The 17,693-nt window shown below is 42.9% G+C and overlaps 1 protein-coding gene across 2 annotated transcripts in view; it reads left to right on the plus strand.

The window, feature by feature from the left end:
• The window catches only part of Ep300 (E1A binding protein p300), a 66,660-nt gene extending 56,044 nt beyond the window's left edge, over positions 1 to 10,616 (plus strand). For both annotated transcript variants that reach the window (XM_051189443.1, XM_051189442.1), the window contains 6 exons: positions 230 to 343; positions 1,638 to 1,803; positions 3,046 to 3,210; positions 5,198 to 5,359; positions 6,835 to 7,116; positions 7,343 to 10,616. In XM_051189443.1, coding sequence (XP_051045400.1) covers positions 230 to 343; positions 1,638 to 1,803; positions 3,046 to 3,210; positions 5,198 to 5,359; positions 6,835 to 7,116; positions 7,343 to 9,535 — 3,082 coding nt within the window. In that variant the 3' untranslated portion in view covers positions 9,536 to 10,616. The remainder of the gene's footprint in view (positions 1 to 229; positions 344 to 1,637; positions 1,804 to 3,045; positions 3,211 to 5,197; positions 5,360 to 6,834; positions 7,117 to 7,342) is intronic.
• Positions 10,617 to 17,693: the final 7,077 nt, after the last annotated feature.

Consider the following 17,693-nt stretch of genomic DNA (forward strand, 5'->3'; position numbering starts at 1 on the left):
ACTAGTACAAAAACACACTGGGCAGAAACATAATGATGTATATAGCGTGTACCTGTTAAAAATTACATGGAAGCTATGGCTAACTCTGGTGCCCACTCAGCCATAATCTATGATTTTCCTGTGATAATTTACAAATAATGGTGAGCACAGGAAATAAAAAATGTTTTTAGCCGTGTAAATAATAATAATATGTGATAGAGCATTTTTTCTCTCCCAATTTTTGATATAGGAGAGTATACATATCTTACCTCGATAGTGTTCATTTCTTCCGTCCTAAATGCTTGAGGACCGCAGTCTATCATGAAATTTTAATTGGATATTTAGAATATGTCAAGAAATTGGGGTAAGCATATTAATTATTATTGTCTTCTAAAAATAATGTGTTGTGGAAATGTGTAATTATATATTTGACCTTCTCATGTTGATTGTGATATAATAAAGCTGTAACCTGTGATATGAATCTGATGTCACTATATATTTTCCTGCCTTGCTCATCCATTGGTTCTATTTTGTTTAGTTAAACCATTGTGCTTACAGTTTGAATTAAAAGTTGTTGATATTGGCTGAAGAGATGGCTCAGCAGTTTAAAAGCACTGGCTGCTTTTCCAGAGGCTCCTGGTTCAGTTCCCAGCACCCACATGGTAGTTCACAACTCTCTGTAACTCCAGTTCAAGGGGATCAGAAAATAGCCACACACCAATGCTCATAAAATAAAATTTGAAGATGAAATTTTTCCTTGATCCTTTTATAATTGGGTTAAAGAATGAAAAAAGTTGAATGTCATGGTGTGCACTTCTAATTTTAGTGGATGGTAGGCTTGGGGTTGGAGAGTTCATTCCTAAGTTAAGATCTGAAGGTAGTCCTTGCCTTTAAAGTACTTAACATTCTGGAGTGGACTTACCATCTAACTTTTTAGCTGATTCCTCCTAGCAGTTCATCTTGCATTTAATTTTTGTTAGAATGGGTTCTTATCCCTTTGCTATATAGTTAGCTTTTTATTTTATTTTGTCATATGTAATCTGATTCAACCCTAAATATTTACATTTCCCTAAGAACAAGGAGTTTCCCTCCCCCCCCCCCCCCATAACTACAGTACCTTTTACATTTAGGAAATTTAACATCAATTAATACTATCATTGGTATCCTTTTTTTGGGGGGGGGTTTGAGACAGGGTTTCTCCATATAAATAGCCCTGGCTGTCATGGCACTCACTCTGAGAACCAGGCTGGCCTCTAATTCACAGAAATTCACCTGCCTCTGCCTCCTAAGTGCTGGACTTAAAGACAATACCACCACTGTACACATTTTTTTTTTTTTTTTTTTTTTTATCTTAAGGTATAGATCTTAGGATCAAGCCCCTCTGTAAATGAAATTCACAACACTCCTCCATAGCTTTTCAAAACAAATAGGTAGTATAAGAACTATTAGTGCCTTTTAGGTTAGGCCTAGTTCTAGCCTGAGAATTTGGATGTGGGTTTTAATCTTCTTGAGAGTAAGCATTTGTGTCTTGTTTCTCATGTTTTACAATGTATTGCTGCCTGTATTCAGTGGTATGTGCCTGTAACCACCACTGCCTGTGGCTTTCTTTACCACAAATGATTTATTTTTTTCTAATGTCCTTTTCTTTGTGCTTTTAGATACACAACAGGCCATATTTGGGCATGTCCACCAAGTGAAGGGGATGACTATATCTTCCATTGTCACCCTCCTGATCAGAAGATCCCAAAGCCTAAGCGCCTACAGGAATGGTACAAAAAGATGCTTGACAAGGCTGTGTCAGAACGTATTGTCCATGATTACAAGGTCTGTTGCAACATGGAAATGTATTAGTTGTGCTGTTTTCTGTCTTCTGTTTGCCTATAACATGTAATAGCTATAATTAATACTAATTCGTTAGAGTTTGGTTGTTTGTTTTTCCAGATGGGGTTTCTTTGTATTGCTTTGGAGCCTGTCCTGAAACTAGGTCTGTGGACCAGGCTGGCCTCGAACTCACAGAGATCCGCCTGCCTCTGCCTCCCAAGTGCTGGGATTAAAGGCATATGACAGGCGCCAAAGCTACACAGAGAAACCCTGTCTCAAAAAAAAAAACCAAAAGGGTAACTTACAGATAAGCAAAGTCTGATAGTGCTTGCCTAAAACTCACTTCAGAAACTGAGACAAGAGGATTAGGAAATTAAGACATATATTTGGGGGGAGTCTAGAGTTTATAGCCCTTTTTGCTCTTGCAGAGGACCTACAGTTAATTTCCAACACCCACATGGTGACTCACATTCATCTATGACTCTTAATTTCAAGTGATCTGACTCCCTTTTCTGGCGTCCCCGGTCATTGGGCCCCCGTGTGGTGTTGCATATATACATGCATAGAGGCCATATATCAATAGATTAATTTTTAATAATTAAGTCTATTCTGGAGTGGATATGGAGTTGTGTGCCTTCACCAGCCCTGGATAAGCAGAGGCAAGTAAATATCTTGTGTGACCAGGCTTATCTATATAGGGAATTTCAGACCATCCTGGGGTACATACATAGTAACACCTTGTCTCAAAAAGAACTGGGCATGGTTAATGCATGCCTTTAAATCCCAGCACTCAGTAGACTGAAGCAGGTGACTCTCTGAGTTCTGAGGCCAGCCAAGGATACATAGTAAGACCCTGACTGAAAGATGAAATATATTGGTACAATTTTTTTTAAAGATTTATTTATTATATATACAGTGTTCTGCTGCCATGTATTCCTATATGCCAGAAGAGGACGCCAAATCTCATTATAGATGGTTGTGAGATACCATGTGGTTGCTGTGAATTGAACTCAGGACCTCTTTAAGAACAGCCAGTGCTCTTAATCCCTGAGCCATCTCTCCAGCCCTGTTAGTACAATTTGAAATGTGTTCTAATGTCTCTCTGGCATGTGCCCTGGAGGACATTTTTGTTTTTGCTATACGATGAAAATTTTTAGGAAAAAGAAAGCATAGAGATTCCAGATTCCTATTTGTAATTAATTAACGGAGTTTCTGTTTGTTGGTTGGTTCATTTGTTTTTAACAGGATATTTTAAAACAAGCTACTGAAGATCGATTAACAAGTGCAAAGGAGTTACCCTACTTTGAAGGTGATTTCTGGCCCAATGTTCTGGAAGAGAGCATTAAAGAACTTGAGCAGGAAGAGGAAGAGAGAAAACGGGAAGAGAACACCAGCAATGAGAGTACTGATGTAAGGGCTCTTTGTCTCTGCAGTGTCTACCGTGATGTCTGAGAATACAGAAAGTTTACAGGCCTTTAATTGAAGCATTGGTGGCAGAAGCAGGTGATCTCTTGAATTCAAGGCTTGCCTGGTCTACAGAGCAAGTTCAAGGACAGCCAGGACTAAACTGAGAAATCCTGTTGGGGGGAGGGGGGCACAATTTCTTTGTGTAACAGCTGTGGCTGTCTAGAACTCACTTTGTAGGCCACAATGACCTTGAACTCACAGAGATCTCTGCTTGCCTCTGCCTCCAGAGTGCTGGGATGATAGGCATATTTCATCATTGCTGGTCTAGGAGTTTATACTTTTAAACTGCACAAATCTTATTCTCAGCACTTAGGGAATGCAAAGTCAGCCTGGGCCACATAGTTCAAGGCCCACCTTGGCTGTACAGCAGATCCTATCTCAGAACAATTCTAACTGCTATCCTGGACGTTGAAACTCCTGAAAAACTATACAACAAAAATACCGAACCAGCCAAATTAGGACTAGTACAAGCTTTGTAGACTGCATATCCTCTCTAGTGTATTACAGAGCACACCCAGACTGACAAGTAAGCAGGTTCTCTGCCGCTGAGATGTAGTATCCAAACAGCCTTTTTCTACTTTTTACATAACCTTTTAAAATGTAAGATTCTCACTTAACCATATAAAAAGTAGGTCAGAAAGACTTAACTTGTCTGCTTTATAGAACCTGGCTTACAGGCTGGAGAGATGGCTCAGCGATTGAGAGTACTGACTGCTCTTCCAGTGACCCAGGTTCAATTCCCAGCACCCACATGGCAGCTCACAACTGTCTGTAACTCTTAAGATCTGACACCCTTACACAGACATACATACAATCAAAACACTTATGCACATAAAATAAAATAATAAAATAGTTATTTAAAAAAAGAGGAGGAGCGTGGCTTAGCACCCTAGTCAGTTATTGACCACTTCTAGACTGTTTTCTGGGTTTCAACTTAATAAAAGTCAGGACCAGCTAAGCATGGTGATACGTACCTTTTTATTTCACCATTCAAGATACAAAGACAATGTGTAGGTAAAATGGCTCTGGGTAAAGGGCCCTTAGCCACCAAACCCTAGTTCACTCCTTGGGCCTATATTGTTGAAGCAGAAATAGCTTCCATAAGTTCTCTGACCTCCACACCTGTGTGCTGTGGTGCTCACACATAAATACACAAACATGCAAGGATTCTGTAGGTAAAGTTAGGTCTCTAGCATCAAAATACAAAGGCTCTTTAAGCATGTCAGTTACCTGCCTGTATTTGGGTGGTAGACACAGGGTCAAATTGAAGTCAAGCTGAACTTGATGATACATAAGTGTCTGTTTCCTGTTTTCCTTTTTTTTTTTTTTTTTTTTTTTTTTTTTTTTTCTTCTTCTTTCTCCCTCTCAAATCTACCAAAAGTCAACCCCCTACTCCAGACAGGGTTTATCCATATAGTCCTAGCTGTAGACCAGACTGGCCCCCAATACCTGCCTCTGCTTCCCAAGTGCTGGGATTAAAAGGTGTCTACTACCACTTCCCATTAAAGTGGAGCTTTTCTAGATAAAGTTTACAAGTTTTAATTTCTTTAATAAAGCTTGGGATCTTTACTAGAAGGCAATTAGAAGAGGTAGCTCAGTACTCAAGCACTTGATACTCTTTCAGAGGTCCCCAGTTCCGTACTGTTCCCTGGAGCCACAGCAAGAAACTCATAACTGGCTGTATCACTCCAGTTTTGGAATCATTAAACAACCTTGGAAAAACGCCTATCTGTGGGTGACAAACTTTCATACAGCTACACACATACACATAAAAGAGTAGTTATGTATTAGTTTGTGTGTTTAAAAAAAAAAAAAGCAGACGTGAGCAGCTCACAGGTTAAGAGTATAATATCCTGTTTCAAAGGAAAGAATCTCTTAAATCCATCCTAACTACTAAACATTTTCGTTTCTCGTTTATGCTGCACTACAGGTAGCAAAAGGAGACAGCAAAAATGCTAAGAAGAAGAACAACAAGAAAACCAGCAAAAACAAGAGCAGCCTGAGTAGGGGCAATAAGAAGAAGCCTGGTATGCCCAATGTGTCTAATGACCTGTCTCAAAAACTGTATGCCACCATGGAAAAGCATAAAGAGGTGAGAGGCAGCCTTCAGGGTAGAAGGGTATGTGTGGCAGGCCATGTTCTAACAAAACTGCTCACCCCAACTGACGTTGTAATAATGAGAGCTCCAGGTTGCTGAAAATGAGGGCAGAATTGGTTTGAGGAAACAAAAAAAAAAAAAAAAAAAAAAAATTTTTTTTTTTTTTTTTTTTTTTTGAGACAGTGTTTCTCTGTATTGTTTTGGAGGTTGTCCTGGAACTCACTCTGTACTCTGTAGACCAGACTGGCCTTGAACTCATAGAGATCCATTTGCTTCCTAAGCTATGATTAAATGCATGCACTACCACTATCTGGCAATTTATACAGACTTTAAGCCTCTCCAAAACTAGCGTAGAGTAGAGGTCAGGGAGACATGGCAGTACATCTTCTACCTTGAGTACAAAGCACACAAATGGTTCAGAGACATACATGCAGGCAAAGCGCTCATACACATAAATCTAAAGTGTGTACACACACATCTTTTAAATTGATAACTGAAAAAGCTGGGTAGACTTTCTATGCCATTTGCTATTTATTTGTTGTCTGTGTTTTAGCAAGTACCTTCCAAGAAAAACATCTGAGCTGATTGATTATAATTGTGTTGAGTTGTTATATCTTCACAGCAGTCATTTTTGAACAGCTCTCAGCTATCTAACATGGTATGGGCATGTTGATTGATTAGTCCAGGCCAGGGTCTTGCAGAATATCTCCGTTTAGATTTAACTGAATACTTTCTTATACTTAGGTTCAGTGTGTACCACAGATCCCATCTTAAAGTATACGAGTCACTGTGTGTGTTCTGGCCTTGACCTAGTCTGTTACTTGGTTTGGTTTATTTTAGACAGGTTCTAACTCTGTAGATGAGACTGACTAGTCTCAAACTCACAGCAAGCACCTGATTCTCACTTCAGAGTGCTGGGATTAAAGGTCTCTGTCAACCACACCTAGCCCTAGACTGTTCTTATTTGAAGATGTTACTAACAGGCTAGGATGTTGGTTTGTTGGTTTTAAGGGTTCTTTTCCTTTGTTTTTCGTTTTGGGTTTTTTTGTTTGTTTTTGTGTTTTGCTTTTTATTTATTTTTTTTTTTTCTTACTTTGCATATTGATCCTAGTTCTCTCTCCCATGGCCCCCCACCACCCCTCCCATCCCTTTTATTATTTTGAGATCGGTTTTCTCTATAATAACGGTCCATGGTATCTTTATCTTGCTTTGTAGACCAGGTTGGCCTCAAACTCATGAGAGATCTACCTGTTCCTGCCTTCTCAGTGCTTGGATGATATGTGTGAGCCACCACTGCCCAGCTTGAGTTTTAGGTTAATTATACTCCAGTCTCAAAATGAACAAGGATAAGAGGCGGGGGAATATAGCTTCTCAGCTAACCCTGAACTCACTCATCCTGCTGTGGTCCCTAGGTTTCTGCTGCAGTAGCATTGTAGTTCCAGAGTCACATTGAGCTTATCTCTTGGCAGGTCTTCTTTGTAATCCGCCTCATCGCTTGTCCTGCTCCCAATTCCCTGCCTCCCATTGTTGACCCTGACCCTCTCATCCCCTGTGACCTGATGGATGGTAGAGATGCATTCCTCACCCTTGCAAGGGATAAGCACCTGGAATTCTCTTCACTCCGAAGAGCCCAGTGGTCTACCATGTGCATGCTAGTGGAGCTGCATACGCAGAGTCAAGATCGATTTGTCTACACCTGCAACGAATGCAAGCACCATGTGGAGACACGCTGGCATTGCACTGTGTGTGAGGTAGGTACCACGTTGTGGGAAGGGCAGAACAGGCCACCCTGGTCCCCATTTGAGTTGTGATGTAGATGTGTGTTAAACACCTGCCCTCTTGGGGTGTGACAGTTGAAGAGAACGGTTTTGTCTTTTTATAAAAGGAACTTTTCTAGCCCAAAGCAAAATATATAAAATGCTTTTTGAATTATTTCAGTTGGAGAGCTGACCTTCAACCTTTGTTTTCCTCCTCCAGGATTATGACCTGTGTATCACCTGTTATAACACTAAAAATCATGACCACAAAATGGAGAAACTAGGCCTTGGCTTAGATGACGAGAGCAACAACCAACAAGCAGCAGCCACACAGAGCCCAGGAGACTCTCGACGTCTGAGCATCCAGCGATGCATACAGTCTCTGGTACATGCCTGCCAGTGCCGCAATGCCAATTGTTCCCTGCCTTCCTGCCAGAAGATGAAGAGGGTTGTACAGCACACCAAAGGCTGCAAACGGAAAACCAATGGTGGATGCCCCATCTGCAAACAGCTTATTGCCCTCTGCTGCTACCACGCCAAGCACTGCCAGGAGAACAAATGCCCAGTGCCATTCTGCCTCAACATCAAACAAAAGCTCCGGCAACAACAGCTGCAGCACAGGCTCCAGCAGGCTCAGATGCTCCGCAGGAGGATGGCGAGCATGCAACGGACTGGTGTGGCGGGTCAGCAGCAGGGCCTGCCGTCCCCAACTCCTGCTACTCCAACCACCCCAACTGGCCAACAGCCAGCAACCCCACAGACACCCCAGCCCCAACCCACCTCTCAACCTCAGCCCACTCCTCCCAACAATATGCCACCCTACTTGCCCAGGACTCAAACTACCGGCTCTGTTTCCCAGGGTAAGGCAGCGGGCCAAGTGACCCCACCTACCCCACCTCAGCCTGCTCAGCCCTCCCTTCCAGGGCCACCACCTGCAGCAGTAGAGATGGCAATGCAGATTCAGAGGGCAGCAGAGACACAGCGCCAGATGGCTCATGTACAAATTTTCCAAAGGCCAATCCAGCACCAAATGCCCCAGATGGCACCCATGGCCCCTATGGGCATGAATCCACCTCCCATGGCCAGAGGTCCTGGTGTGCATTTGGAGCCAGGAATAGGTCCCACAGGAATGCAACAGCAGCCACCTTGGGCCCAAGGAGGAATGCCTCAGCCACAGCAGATGCAGTCAGGGATGCCAAGGCCTGCCATGATGTCAGTGTCCCAGCATGGTCAGCCCTTGAACATGGCTCCACAGCCAGGATTGGGCCAAGTAGGTGTGAGCCCTCTCAAACCAGGCACTGTGTCTCAACAAGCCTTACAAAATCTTTTGCGGACTCTCAGGTCTCCCAGTTCTCCCTTACAGCAGCAACAGGTGCTTAGTATCCTTCATGCCAACCCCCAACTGTTGGCTGCATTTATCAAGCAGCGGGCTGCCAAGTATGCCAACTCTAATCCACAACCTCTCCCTGGACAGCCTGGCATGCCCCAGGGACAGCCAGGGCTACAGCCACCTACCATGCCTGGTCAGCAAGGTGTCCACTCCAACCCAGCCTTGCAGAATATGAATCCTATGCAGGCAGGTGTCCAGAGAGCTGGCCTGCCCCAGCAGCAGCCCCAGCAGCAGCTCCAGCCACCCATGGGAGGAATGAGCCCCCAGGCTCAACAAATGAACATGAATCACAATGCCATGCCTTCACAGTTCCGAGACATCTTAAGACGACAGATGATGCAACAGCAGGGAGCAGGGCCAGGAATTGGCCCAGGCATGGCCAACCACAACCAGTTCCAGCAGCCCCAAGGAATTGCCTACCCACCCCAGCAGCAGCAGCAGCAGCAGCAGAGGATGCAGCATCACATGCAACAGATGCAACAAGGGAATATGGGACAGATGGGCCAGCTCTCCCAGGCTTTAGGGGCAGAAGCAGGAGCCAGTCTGCAGGCCTATCAGCAGCGACTTCTTCAGCAACAGATGGGGTCTCCCGCTCAGCCCAACCCTATGAGTCCACAGCAGCATATGCTCCCAAATCAGGCACAGTCCCCACACCTGCAAGGTCAGCAGATCCCTAATTCTCTCTCCAATCAAGTGCGTTCTCCCCAGCCTGTCCCTTCTCCGAGACCACAGTCTCAACCCCCCCATTCCAGCCCATCTCCGAGGATGCAGCCTCAGCCTTCTCCACACCATGTTTCTCCACAGACCAGTTCCCCACATCCTGGACTGGTAGCTGCCCAGGCTGCCAACCCCATGGAACAAGGGCATTTTGCCAACCCAGACCAGAATTCAATGCTTTCACAGCTCGCTAGCAATCCAGGCATGGCAAACCTCCACGGTGCAAGCGCCACGGACCTGGGACTGAGCACCGATAATGCAGACTTGAATTCAAACCTCTCACAGAGTACACTAGACATACACTAGAGACACCTTGTAGTATTTTGGGAGCAAAAAAATTATTTTCTCTTAACAAGACTTTTTGTACTGAAAACAATTTTTTTGAATCTTTCTTAGCCTAAAAGACAATTTTCCTTGGAACATGTAAAAACTGTGCAGTAGCCGTTTGTGGTTTCAAGCAAACATGCCAGATGAACCTGAGGGATAATAGATTACAAAGAATATATTTTTGTTATGGCTGGTTACCCCAGCTGTTTTCCCCCCTTGTGTGTGTGGTTCAAGTGTGCACTGGGAGGCGACCGAGGTCTGAAGCCAACCATATGCTCCTGCCTTGCACCTCCAATAGGTTTTATTATTTTTTTTAAATTAATGAAAATATGTAATATTAATAGTTATTATTTACTGGTGCAGATGGTTGACATTTTCCCTATTTTCCTCACTTTATGGAAGAATTTAAAAAAGAACATTTCTAAAACCAGAGGACGAAAGGGGTTAATGTTACTTAAAATTATATATATATATATATATATATATAAATATATATAAATATATTAAAATACCAATTTTTTTCTCTGGGTGCAAAGATGTTCATTCTTTTAAAAATGTTTAAAAAAAAAAATAGCCTCTTTCCACCCTTCAAGTCAACTTTTGTGCTCCAGAAGATTTTCTATTCCATAAGTCTGAGCGTAAAACTTCAAGTATTAAGATAATTTGTACATGTAGAGAAAAAAAATGACTTTTTCAAAATATACAGGGGCAGCTGCCAAATTGATGTATTATAATATTGTGGTTCTGTTTCTTGAGAGAATTTTTTTTGTTATTTTTACATCTAACAAAGGAAAAAAATTTAAAAAGAGGGTAAGAAACTACTCCAGTGGGGTGATTTTAACATGCAAATGTCCGAGGTTTCTTCGCTTGCTTTCTTCCTTACTCTGCCCCCACACATACACTTTCTGTAAAACTTGAAAATAGAAAGCAAAAACCCTCAACTGTTGTAAATCATGCAATTAAAGTTGATTACTTATAAATATGAACTTTGGATCACTGTATAGACTGTTAAATTTGATTTCTTATTACCTATTGTTAAATAAACTGTGTGAGACAGAGACTCCGGCTTGTTTCACCTTTTTTTAAAGATTTATTCCATCTCTCCAGCCCTTGTTTTCACTTCTTTAAGGCTCATCTTAGTCTTAGAGAACACAAAGTCAGGACTGGATATGAAACTGGTAAACAACTTCCTAACTTATACAAGTCCCCAACCAGCATCCCAGTGAGCCTGTACCTGCAGTCCCAGTCCTCAGGTTAGAGACAGATCAAAAGCTGAAAGTCATTTTCAGCTCTGTCACAATCGGACAGTCTAGGCTACCTGAGATGATGTCTGAAAATAAAAACAAAGTTCAATGGATCTCAGCACAACAGAAGATGAGTTTTAACAAAGTTCAGGAGATAGAGACCCTGTTCCCCACATACACACTGCCTCCTAAAAAGCAGTCTTTTGTGGCACACATCTTAAATCCTAACACTTGAGAGGCAAAGGCAGGCAGATCTCTTTTGAAGTCTGCTTGGTCTATATGACAGGTTCCCAGACAACTAGGGGCAACAAAGACACTGTCTCAAAGCCAAAACATTTTTTTCCTTTGATTCAGGACTTTGTATCCTGTAAGGAAGCTCTTTTTAAAAATTAGTACATTTACTTAGTTGTTCACTGTTATTTTGTGTCTACACTTACTTACATGTCATGACTCATGTAGAAGTTAGAAAACTTTGCCAGAGTCCATTCTCTTCACTGTAGGACTAAACTCATTATTAAGTAAAGACACTGGGTGAGCTCTTATGTAGTCCTAACTTCAAACTTGCAACAATCCTTCTCCTTCATCCTGAGTGCTAAGATTACAGGCATTGTGACACTATCCACAGCCCAAATTATTTCATCATGATTTTACAGTTGACCCGGGTGGTGGTAGCACTTACCTTTATTTAATTCACAGCATTCGGGAGGCAGAGGCAGGCGGATGTCTGTGAGTTGGAGGCCAGTGTGGTCTACAGAGCTAGTTCCAGGACAATCAGAACTGTTCAACAGAGAAACCCCTTGGGGGGTGGGGGGGTTTAACTCTTCAAATAGAAAAGCATGTAAGACAGGCTAGGAGGGAAAAAAAAAAAGACTCAATGGACTACACTACTGCTGCAAGATTCTTTTTTTGTTTTCTTTTCGAGGGGACTGGGGATATCAGAATGCATGATGTGAAATTCACAAAAAAAAAAAAAAGTTCAAAAACAAACACATGGGTTTCAACATGCTAGTATTCACCAAGAACAACTTTGCCTCAGATCAACTCACCCAGCAGACACTACCTATTTCTGGGCTATCTGACCAAGTATACAAACATGATTCCCCGCCCTTGCCACAAGCCGGCTGTGCCTTCATGTTGGCTTCCTCTGGGTTGAGTGGGTGTGGGTGGGCTATATGCACTAGTTGGTTGAACAGATCTGGGGCTGTGGCTGAGTTTGTAGAGTGCTTCCTTGAAAGCTAAAACCCTGGGTTTCTTCTCCAACCAACCACCACTCTCCCTCTTCCCCAAATGTCTCTTTGACACCCTATGGGAAGCAGACCATGGTGATGCTTGCCTTTAGCACTTGGGAGAGAGACTGACTGGCCTATCTCTTGAGTTGGAGGCTAGCTGGCCTTCATGAAGGGTTCTAGGTTAGCCAGGCATACACAGTGAGACACTGTCTCAGATGTTTTAAAAGAAACAAGCCAGGTGCTGGTGGCTTGTGCCTTTAATCCCTGCCCTTGGGAGACAGAGAAAGGAGATCTGAGTTCAAGACCAGTCTGGTCTACAAAGAGTTTCAGGACAGGACTGTTTCACAGAGGACACTTGTCTCAGAAAAAAAAAGAAAAAAAGAAAAAAGGAAGAAAAGGGATATCTAGGAACGCTGCTTTAAAAAAAAAAAAAAAAAAAAAAAAAAAACCACCACTCCTACATATATACAAATAAATGTCAAAAAAAACTTTACGTTGATTTATTTTGTATATCTTGGTACCTGTATGGTGGTCAAAGGACAAGCTCTCTTCCAGCATGTGCATTCTAGGGCTCAAACTCAAAGCTTCAGGCTTGGCAGCAAACACCTTTACCTAATAAGGTATCTTGCTAGTCCAAAGCAATTTTTAAAGTTAAAAGTACCAGGTGGTGCATGCCTGTAATCCCAGTACTCAGGAGGCAGAGACAGGCGGATCTCTGAGTTTGAGGCCACCCTGGTCTACAAAGGTAGTTCCAGGACAGGCTCCAAAGCAATACAGGTTTCAAAAAAAACAAAAACAATGTAGAAGGAGGCAGAGGCAGGTGGATGTCTGTGTTCAAGGCCAGTCTTGTCTATCTACAGAGGGAATTCCAAGACAGCCAGGAAAAACCCTTTCTGGGAAGGGAGAGATACATAAAAATATAGCAGAGTATCCATTCTAAATTTCCATCTATTTTTAATTAGTATCATACTTTTTTTTAAAGATTTATGCCTGCATGTATCCCTGCAGGCCAGAAGAAGCTTTTCCTGGGGACAGATACTGCTAATAACCAACTTGGTGAGCCAATGAGTTTTATTGGTGTATCACCAAGGTCCATCCCAGCATGGGTGACAGCTCACAAAGCTGGGACCCTGGAGCACAATGCAGGCAGCTCAACTTGTTGGAGAGTGTCCTTCCCAGGTGCCTCAGTTGTTACAAACCCCTTCTAGGCAGTTGCTCTGGTCTGAGGGTCTTCTTTGCCCCTAAGCTCTGATAGAGCTCTGATTACTCCTGCTCAGAGGGGCCTGGTGAATCTGGTTAGTTTCAGGAAGCCCTTCAAGCTATTTTGTTGTTGTTTGCCTCTCTGTTTAAGGAGCTTCCCTGAAGGATGGAAAGCTTTAGTCTTTGTGTGTGTGTGTGTGTGTGTGTGTGTGTGTGTGTACAATGTTCTGTCTGCATGTGTTCCTGCAGGTCAGAAGAAGGATCTCTACAGATGTTTGTGAACCATCATATGGTTGCTGGAAATTGAACTCAAGACCTCTGTAAGAGCAGACGGTTCCCTTAATCTCTGAGCCTTCTTCAGTTTTAGTCTTTGAGGAGACACTTACAGAACAATGCTGGGAATCAAACCCAGATCTGCTTTAACTATCTCTCCAGCCCTGAGCTCAAGGGATTTATGTCCTGTATGAGACACATCATCATTTGCAGTACTTTTTAAATTATCCAGTAGGAAGGGGCAGGTGAAAGATCCCTGAGTCATCAGTGATACAGAGAAAAGGCTTAGAGAAGAAAGGAATAGCCTGTGTAAGGGGCCAATTCAAACTAGTAAGTGGGCTGCAGCCTGATGCAGGAGCTGCAGAGCCGGATGGAGTAAGAAGTTTCAACTGGCTGGGCAGTGGTGGTATATGCTTTTAATCTCAGTACTCAGCAGGCCGATGGCAGGTGGATCTTTGTGAGTTTGAGGCCAGCCTGGTCTAAAGAGTGAGTCCTAGGACAACTAGGCTACATAGAGAAACCCAGTCTCAGAAACAACAGAAAGATGATTATGGATTTTTCTTTTTTTAAATATATTTTAAGTTTTATTTATTTTTTATGTATACATGTGTCTATGCAGGCCAGATCTCATTACAGATGGTTGTGAGCCACCATGTGGGGTTGCTGGGAATTGAACTCAGGACCTCTAGAAGAGCAGGCAGTGCTCTTACCTCCAGCATGTCATGATCAGAGGTAACAAGTTTGTGCCACCACAGTCAAACCCAAGGCTAGGTAAGTACTCCTACCAAGTGAGTTGCACCCCAATCCCTATTTGTTAATTGTTTATTGTTGTGTATGTATGTATGTGGGTGCATGCAAGCACATACATGCCAGACTGCACATCTGGAGGCCAGAGAACAACTATTGGGGTTAAAAAGGATTAAACACAGGTCATCAAGCTTGTCCTGAAGATGTGTTTACCTGCTTACCCATATTTCTAGCCCTTTTCATATTGTCAATATTGTTATTGAGACAGGATGTTACTTTGTAGTCCTTGCTGGTCTCCAATTTGTTAAGTAAACCAGGGTGAAACTTATAAAACTCCTCCTGCCCCTGCCTCTGCCTTTCAAGTGTAGGGATTAAAAGGCAATCAACACCATGCCCATCTTGTTTTTAAAGTTGTGTGTTTGTGTAAGTGAATTTAATTTGTGTCCTTGTACCTGCAATGGAAAGATGAGAGTGTCAGAGCCTCTGAAGATGGAGTTCCATAACCCTCTGAACTTGACAGGTGGAGGCTGGAGGATGAGAAGGTTCAGGCTAGCCGTAGACAGCTATATAGTAAATCCAAGGCCAGCCAGGGTTACAAGAGATCTTGTCTAAAAACAACAGCAAAAAGACTTGTGCTTAAGACAGGCATTGGTGGCGCATGCCTTTAGTCCCAGCACTCAGGAGGCAGAAGCAGGTGAGTTCGAGGCCAGCCTGGTCTACAGAGCAAGTTCCAGGACAGGCTCCAAATCCACACAAGGCAACCCTGTCTCGAAACAAAAACAGACAAACAAACAAATCCAATACTGTTTGCAGAGACTGAGTATCACTGGAGTGCTCAGGCACAAATGGGGTAATACATAACACCCAGCCCAGGCCTCAGGGATCACAGAACAGAAGTTAGTAAATTTTTTTGTTTTTGTTTTTGTTCTTGTTTTTAGAGACAGGGTTTTTCTGTGTAACCCTGGTTGTCTTGGAACTCTCTGTAGACCAGGCTGGCCTTGAACTCAGAGATGCACCTGCCTTTGCCTCCCAAGTACTGAGATTAAAGGTGTGTGTTACAACCACTGGGCAAGTTTCAGAGACTAGAGCTAAACGATGTCTTCTGGATAGGACAGGCTCATCACACTCATGAATCTATGACAGCGGGGGAGAGTCAGTTTAGTCAGTTTTCTTTTGTTTTCTTTCTTTCTTTTTTTTTTTTTTTTTTTTTTTTTTTTTTGAGACAGGGTTTCTCTGAGAAATACTCCTTGGAAGTCCTGGAACTCACTCTGTAGACTAGGTTGGCTTCGAACTGACAGAGGTCTACCTGCCTCTGCTTTCCAGGTGATGGGATTATAAAGCATATGCTACCATTGCCCATCTCAATGGCTTTTTAAAAACCAGTAACAAAGTGGGGAATGATGATGCTTGACTTTAATCCCAGCACTCACTTGGGAAAGAGATAGATGGATCTCTTTTTGAGTTCAAGGCCAGCCTGGCCAGATAGTGAATTCCAGGCCAGCTAAGGCTATAATAAGTCTCTTCCATACCATACAAAAAAAGTCAACACAATAGCAACAACAACAATAATAAAACAAAAATAATGATCTAGAGAGATTGCTCAGTGGTTAAGAGCACTGGCTGCTCTTCCAGAGGACATGGTTAGATTCCCAGCACCCATATGGCAATTTACAAGTGTCTGTAACTCCATTTCCATGATGTCCCACACCCTTCTCTGGCAATGGGCACTCACATGGCGCACAGACATACATGAAGGCAAAACTCTAATACATGTAAAAATAAATAAATAGATAAAAATTTAAAAATAGCCAGAAGGTGGTGGCAATGTCTGTAATCCCAGCACTTGGGAGGTAGAGGCAGGTGGATGTCAGTGAGTTCAAGGCCAGCCTGAACCACAAAGCAAGTTCTAGGACTGCCAGGACAGTTACAGAGAGAAACTCCTGACTCAAAAACAACAAGAAACAAACAATAAAAAAAAAAGCAACAAAAAGGGCTAAGGAGATTGGGGGGGGATCTGGAAGAAGTAAGATGATGACTAGATTTCTCTGGATTTCAGATGTTTGTGAGACTACACAATAATCCCTGAGATCCCAGGAAGTTGTGGGGATTCCATGTGTGTACTGAAGTTGAATAGAAGTTGACTTCAGATATCTTTAGTCTCTTACCACTCACTGTATCTATGCTGGCTGACCAGAAAACCATGTGGATGGATCCTCCTGTCTCTGCTTACCCAGTGCTGGGATTAAATTATAGGCATACTTCATCATGTACAAGGGATAGAACTCAGGTCCCCATGCTTTAGCTGCAATCACTTTACTTCCTGAGTCATCTGCTTAGCTTGAGGGTTATAACATATCATTATTATAATTTGTATGTATATAGGTATTTTGTTGTGTGTGTATGCATGCCCATGTTAGTGTCAGTCATCTTCAGAGGTCAGAAAAGAGGGTAGGATCCACTACAACTGGAGTTATAGACATTTGTATGTTGTCATGTAGATGCTGGAAATCAAACCCTTGTCCTGTTAAAAATCAGCCACTAACCACTGAACCATTTCTCCAGTCTTATGCTTTTATTTATTTAGCATGTGTGTGTTTGCTTGGTGCGTGTGTGGGTGTGTATGTGGAGGTCAGGACAACTTCATAGAGTAGATTCTCTCCTTCCAATCTTTATTTTTTGTAAAGGTTTATTATGTATAGTGTTCTACCTGCATGTATGCCTGCAGGCCAGAAGAGGGCACCAGATTTCATTGCAGATGGTTGTGAGCCCACTATGTGATTGCTGGGAACTGAATTTAGGACCTCTGGAAGAGCAGCCATCTCTCCAGCCCCTCCTTCCATCTTTTTGTCAGGGGATCATAGATTTGAACTCAGGTAGAACAGTTTACGTGTCAAGCTCCATTACACGCTAAACCATCTCATAAGCCCAAGCCTGAGTATTTTGAGCGAGCAGAACATTTAGGTATACATAGGGATTAAGAATATTCCAGTTTTGCCAGGCAGTGGTAACACACCTTTAATCCCACCAATCCGGAGGCAGAGGCAGGCGGGTCTCTGTGAGTTCTAGGCCAGCCTGGTCAACAAAGCGATTTCCAGGACAGGCTCCAAAGCTACACAGAGAAACTCTGTCTCGAAAAACCAAAAGAAAAAAGAAAAAACAAAAAAACCCAGTTTCTGCCTGAGTTGAAAGAGGGACTAGGCATTTCATTTCTTCTAGGCATCCTAGTAAAAGAGTACCTTTATTTCCTAGCTGGGGAGGGTCCGAAGATTTGTCTGGCGCCTGGACGTATACATCGTAGGTGCTCCCAAGGGTTATAAATTGGTTTACAGAGAGGACGCTGAGAGAGGCACCCCGGAGAAAACTACAATTCCCAAAACCTCCCGGGCTACCCAGCCCCTCCTTAATGAAGGCGGGGTTCGGATGAGCGCGGAACCGGCTTTTCCC

Source organism: Phodopus roborovskii, unplaced genomic scaffold (genome assembly GCF_943737965.1).
Source record: "Phodopus roborovskii unplaced genomic scaffold, PHOROB, whole genome shotgun sequence".
Taxonomy (NCBI): domain Eukaryota; kingdom Metazoa; phylum Chordata; class Mammalia; order Rodentia; family Cricetidae; genus Phodopus; species Phodopus roborovskii.